The 6063-nt window shown below is 76.0% G+C and overlaps 1 protein-coding gene across 1 annotated transcript in view; it reads left to right on the forward strand.

Annotated features, from left to right (window-relative positions):
• Positions 1-1488: 1488 nt before the first annotated feature.
• Positions 1489-6063, forward strand: part of LOC309410250 (uncharacterized protein) — a gene marked incomplete at both ends in the record, with an annotated part of 7354 nt that continues 2779 nt past the window's right edge. Inside the window, 2 exons of the mRNA XM_082006616.1 lie at positions 1489-1543; positions 3556-4635. Coding sequence (XP_081862742.1) covers positions 1489-1543; positions 3556-4635 — 1135 coding nt within the window. The remainder of the gene's footprint in view (positions 1544-3555; positions 4636-6063) is intronic.

Consider the following 6063-nt stretch of genomic DNA (forward strand, 5'->3'; position numbering starts at 1 on the left):
GCGCGGGGCGCGTCGCCGGCGCAGGCAGGGCTGCCGCGGGCGCCCAGCCCGGCTCCCCGCCACCCACCGGCTCCCCGCCACCCGCCGGCCCCCCCGCCACCCAGCTCCGTGGGCCGGTCGCGGCGCCGGCACGAGCCCCAGAAAGGACAAAGCCACCGGGGAGAGGCAGGGCTGCTCTTCCCCAGCTCGCCCCGGACCCGACCCTCGCCCGGCGTGACCCCGCGGGCAGCCCCAGCCTCCTGCCCCAGCCCTGCCGGCACCCAAAAAAGCCACAGGGCGGCCGGAGAGACCCCATCCAGCCCCTTCCCCAGGGAGCCAGCGGGCGCCTTCAAACGCCCCCAAGACCCGGCCACGGCCACCGAACGGCAGAACCATTAAGGCTGGAAAAAGACCTTTAAGACCGTCGAGTCCACCCACTCACCCACCCACCCACCCACCGCCCCCGCGCCCACTAAACCGCCTCCCGACGTGCCACGTCCGCACGGTTTTTTGAACGCTCTCGTCGACGCCAGGGCCACGGCGGCCGTGTCCCGCATCCCTGGGCAAGGCGGCGGCGGCGGCGGCGGGGCCGGCGGGACCCCGCGGGGCTGGGGCCCGGCTGCGCCCCGGCCCGGGCCCGGCGCAGGAATGTGGCTCCAGCCGCCGGGTGTTTACTCGTGGCCGGGCGGCTGGAGGGTGGGCGAGGAGCAGAGCCTGCGCTGCGGGACCCCTGTTTGGAGAAGGGATTTCCAGCTCCTTCCACATCTGCTGCTGATCCCGGGCTGGAGCTGCGATGGGGTTAACCCTTGGCAGCCGGGCTGGCGGGGGGATTGGGTGGTGCCCCCCACCCTCAGCGCCCCGGGGAGGGGGGGGGGGGGGCTAAGGGCAGCAGCCCCGGTGCAGACCCTCACCCTGGGGCCTCAGGACCACCCGGGATGCTCGCGGGGAGCAGCCGGTCCCCGGGGATGCTCGGGGACACAACCCCCGGCAGGGACCACCACCCCGCAGGGCCGTAACACCTCAGCAAACCGTCCCCCCCCCAGCCAGGAGGCAACCCCAGGCAGCCCCGCCTGCACCAGCGCGTTTTTTCTTCTCTTGCTTCCACGCCGGAACCCCCTGGGGGGGCAGGGCCTGCGGTGCACAGCCCCCCTGCCCCCCTCCCAGCCCGGCCAGGGCCCCCCCAGCCCGCCTGGGACCCCCCCAGCCCGCCTGGGACACCCCCCCCCCCCCCCCATCCAGGGTCGGGGGGCACAGGCAGCACCCAGGGCGAGCCAGGACCAAGGCCGGGAGCACCCCGCACTTCCCCCCTCCCCCCTCTCCCCTCCCCACCCCTCCCCCCGCGCCGGTCCCCTCCTCCTTCCCCTCCCCGCCGTGGGCAGCCGGCGCCGTCCCGTCCCATCCCGGGGCTCTGCCGCGGCTCCGCTCCGCTCCGCTCCCCACGCCGCGCTCCCCGCCCCCCCATGCGGGTGTCCCGGGTGGGCGGCAGCCGCCGGCCCCCCCCGCCCCGGCATGGCCCGGCTCTCCGTCAGGGAGCACCTGGACGGGATCCTCTCCGACTTCGAAGGTGCGGCCGCGGGGGCTGCGAGACCCCCCCCACGGGTGACCCCCGGGGGGTGCGAGTCCCCCACTCGGGGCTGAGTATCGGGGCGGGATGCTGGTGGGGCTGGATTGGGGGGGGGGCTGCGCCTCGGGAGGCGGTTGGGATCCCCCGCAGGGACCGGGGACCGGGAGGGGGGGGGGGGGCTGCACTCCCCGCCCCCCCCGCGTGTTCGCGCTTCCCCAGTGTTCGCGCGGGCCGGCGGCTGCGGGGGTCCGCAGGCAGGAGGCAGCGGGGCGGCTTTGCGGTTCTCTCGCCCCTGGTTACGCGGGGCCGTGGCGGGGGGGGCGAAACCCGACCCCGGGGCTGCTGCTGCCCTCGGCGGGAGGAATGTGTGCACCGACCCCGGACACCTTAACCCCCCCCCACAGCCCCTGGCACCCCCCCCCCAAGCCCTCTGGCACCCCTAAGCCCCCTGCACCCCCCCCCGTCCTGCATCCCCCCCCCCCGCCCATCACTCCGGCCCCGGCTCGGGGCAGCCAGAGCGGTGGGCGAGGAGGTGACCTGTAACCCGGGGCAGGTTGGGGGGGAAAGGAGGCATTTTGGGGGTGCCGAAGCAGTGAGCTGGATGTGGGGAGGGGGACGCCCTCCCCACGCCCCCCGGGACCTTGGCCAGCTGGGGAGGGGGCAGGACCGGCCGGAGAAATAACCTGCCTGGGGGAGAGCTGGTACGGGCAGCGCCCGCGCCCCGGCCCCCTGCCCAGCCCCCTGCCCAGCCTCGGGCACCCAGGTGAGCTGCGGAGGGGACGGCGACGGGACCCCCACCACCCCGCTGCCCCCGGCACTGACGGCCAAGCCGGGGCAGGGGCCATGGGGCCGAGGAAGAGGAGGGCGAGGGTGGCCTCGTGCCGGTGGGTGCCGTGCCGGGGCAGGCCGGCACATGTACCGGGATGAAGGGGTGCAGCGCGGGCCGCCCCCCGCCAGCCTCCCCGCCGGAGGCAGCCACCCGCCGCTTGGCAGCGAGGACGGCGGGGGCGAGGAAGGCTGCCCGGCGGGGGCCTGGGCCCCCCGCGCTCACCCGGGGAACCGGCTGCCAGCACCAAACGGAGCAGCTTCGGCAGAGCTGGCGGGAGCCTGGCTCCTGGGGGGCCCCGCACCACGGCGGGAGGGAGGGAAGGAGGGGAGGGGGCGGCCGCCCAGCGAAGGCGCTTTTTGCCCGTGGGGGCTTCGCGGGGGTCCCGGCTGCTCAGACCTGCCGCGGCGGTGCCCGGCCAGGCCGTGGTGCCCGGGGGGAGAGGGTCCCCCCACCGCTGCCAAGCACCCGGCGGCTGCTCTGGCAAGAGGCTTTGCACTGGAGCCAGGTGCCACGATGCCTGTGGGGCACCGGGGTGGTGGGGGGGCACATTCACACCACCAGCAGCCCCCAGGGCCGCGGCGTGGGCTGGCGGTTGCCATCAGTGCCGCAAAGCCGCACGGGAGGAATGGCTGCAGCCTCCCGCGTCGACTGTAACGTTACCACTGTGTGTAGCGAGAGCTCTGGCCTGCCTCGCCATCAGTAGGCTTCAGGGTTAATGCCCTGCAAGGAGGCAGGCATCCTTCCCAGCATGGCTGTTTGGATGGATGGAGGGGGGGAGAGGGTCAGGTGGGGGGATCCGGTTACTCGGGGCCGGATCCCTTACAGGGGGAATAAAGCGGGCAGTGTGCTGCGTGGGGAGCCGGTGGCACCGGCTGGCCGGGCGCAGATAAACCGGGGGGAACAATGATAAAGCCTGCGGTGAACAATGCGGCAGCGCCGTGGGGCCGCCGGCGCCGAGCTGGTTTCCCATGCGGGACCGGCTCACAAGCGGCCCTTTGGCACCCGGCTGCCCAGGGGGCACCTACGGGCGCTGGCACGGTGTGGCGCGGCACGGCTGGGGGGTCCGTGCGCGAGGGCGGCTGCGGGGTTGTCTGGGGAGGGGGCAGAGCCCGGTGGGTGCCCAGCCGTGGGTGCCATCGGGTGCCACCCTCATGCCACCATCTCTCTCTCTCTCTGTCCCCAGCGCTCAAGAAATCGTTTGAGGCAGAGGATGGGGACGAGGCGCCCGGCTCCCCGCTGGTGTCCCCGCTGCCCTCGGGCACCGGCGAGCGCCACCGGCCGCTGCAGCCCGGCCACCCGCCCCGCTCGGGCACCGCCGCCGGCCCCAGCCCGGCTCCCAGCCCCGTGCTGCGCAGCCGGCTCGGCACCGGCCTCTCCGCCGGCCAAGCCAACAGTACCGCCGGCATCGCCCACGTCGCCTCCTTCCAGAGCCACCGGGGCTTCGCCGCAGGGCCGGGCAGCGACGGCGAGAGCCTCCGCAGCTCGTCCTCCAGCCTGGAGAGCCCCGCGCCCCCGCCGCCGCCGGGCACCCCCCCGGCCGCCGGCCCCGGCCTGAAGAAGGTCCCGTCCCACGGCAGCGTCTTCCCGGCGGAGCTGGAGCATCCCCTCTGCGCGGCTGCCACCAGCCGCAGCTCGCTGCCGGCGCTGGACCTGCACATCGCCGAGGAGCCGGGGACGGGGACCCCCACGCCGAACCCCTCGCTGTGGGGCGCCCGGAGCCCCGCAACCCAGCCCCGCGCCCGCCAGCCTTCCTCCTCCTCTTCCTCCTCCTCCCTGGCCCCATCTGATGGCACCGAGGTGGCTGCGGGGCTGCCCGCCCTCCCTGAGGGGCCGGGGGGGCGGCTGCCAGGGGGGTGGGACACGGCCCCCCACGCGCTGCCCCGGCCGCAGCTGTGGGTCAGCCTGGGCACCAGCCCCGGCCCGGCCCGCCGGCCCCCGCCGCTGCCCCAGGGCCGGGGGGAGGCAGCCCCGGCCCCCACCGCCCCTTCCCCGGGGAGGGCTGAGGGGCCGCCGCTGCCCCCGGCCCCCCAAGCCGCCCCCTTCAAGCTGGTGTCGCAGCCGCAGACGGTGCAAGTCAGCTCCCAGCCTGCCTTCCTCGGGGGGCTGGTGCTGGTGCCGGCCTTGGGGACGCCGGCAGCGCTCGGTGGAACCGGGGCGAACCCCCCCGGCGCCGGGCTGGCGGGGCTGCGGGGACCCTGCGTGGCGGCGGTGGCTCCCGGCGAGGCTGCAGACGGCGGCTGGGCTGCGGTGACGCCGGAGCACGGTAGGACTCGCTCCTGTCCCCCCTCCCCTCTCCCCACCGGGACCCCCTCGCTGGGCGTGGTGTTGCCAAAACCCTCCGGTGAGTCCTGCTGCCTCCATCCGCCCCGGTGCTGCCGATGCCGGGGAGGGGGCTGATGCGGGGCCGCGGTGACACACGGCCAGGATGAGACCCTCCTCCCTCCCCACCGGTGCCGGGGGGCCGTGGGGCGCGTTGGATGCGGCCCGTCACGGCGCGTGGCGCGGAGCGGCGGGGGGGCCGCGCGGAGCGGAGCGCGGCGCTGGCAAGACTCCCGGCCCACGCAGCCCCGGGGTGCCTGGCGAGCTTCCCGCGCCGCCCCGGCGCTAATCGTTTTCCCCGGCACAGGGAGACAGGTCGGGACACATGTGCCCCACTGGCGGCAGCGCCGAGCGCCGGGGCCCCGCGCGTGCCGGCTATCGCCGCAATCTTGTCCCGCGTCCAGTGCTTTCTTCCCCTCTCATCCCTCCTCGCCTTGGCACGGGGACGGATCCTGCTCCTCCCTTCCTGCGGGGGCAGAGGAGGTGGCGGGGGGCCAAGGTGCGCTCGGGCGTGCTCGGCACGCGCCTCGCGCCGGCGGGAGGACGCGGGGCTCCCCGGCACAGCCGTGCCCCCGGCTCCCACCGCAGCGGCGCGGGCAGCGCTGAGCCCGTTGCCCATCCCCAAGCACGGGGTGGGGGGGGGCCCCCGGTGCCCCCCTTCTCGGCGGCCACTCCGGGAAAGGCTGGAGGGTGCCGGGGTGGCCGGGAGACGGCTGCCGCCGCCGGTGCTCCCTGTTTGGGTGCTTGGGGCTCATTGCCCGTCTCGCCGGGGTGTCATGAGAGCCGCCGTCGCCGGGCTCTAAGTACTGACGCCGGCGAAGGCATCCATACATCTGCTCCGGGCTGGGGTGAATCATCCCCCAGCGACGCCCGTGGCCGCGCTGCCCAGCCGGCCCGGCTGCCCCGCTGCCCGCGGCGCTGGCCGGGGCGGGGGGACGGTGCTGGGGGCTGAGCCGGGGTGATGGGGACGCGGGGAGAAGGGTGCCAGGGGCTGAGATGGGGGGACGGTGCGTGGGACCAAGCCGGGGTTTGGCGGGGCGGCCGAGCGTGGCGCGCCCAGGCTGCGGAGCGGGGCGCGAGCCGGCGGGCAGCGCCTGGGCACCGGCTGCCCTGCGGACGGCACGGGACTGGCCGGCGCTGCCTGGGCACGGCGGTTTCTCTGCCAGGAAGAGGTGGGGACGCGCCGTTTCCTCTCCCGGGAGGCCACCGCAGCCCCCAGCCGGGTGGCACCCATGGGTGGCCATGGGGCAGCGTGGCACGCTCGGTCCCGCGCCCCGCGGCAGGAAGCACCAAGCGAGCCGGCGGCCGCTGCGTTTCACTTCCACGCCGAGCAAGCACCCGGGTCGCCCACGCAGGGCCCCGGGCGAGGAGG

This window comes from Phaethon aethereus, assembly GCF_964289735.1.
Source record: "Phaethon aethereus genome assembly, chromosome: 15".
Lineage (NCBI taxonomy): Eukaryota > Metazoa > Chordata > Aves > Phaethontiformes > Phaethontidae > Phaethon > Phaethon aethereus.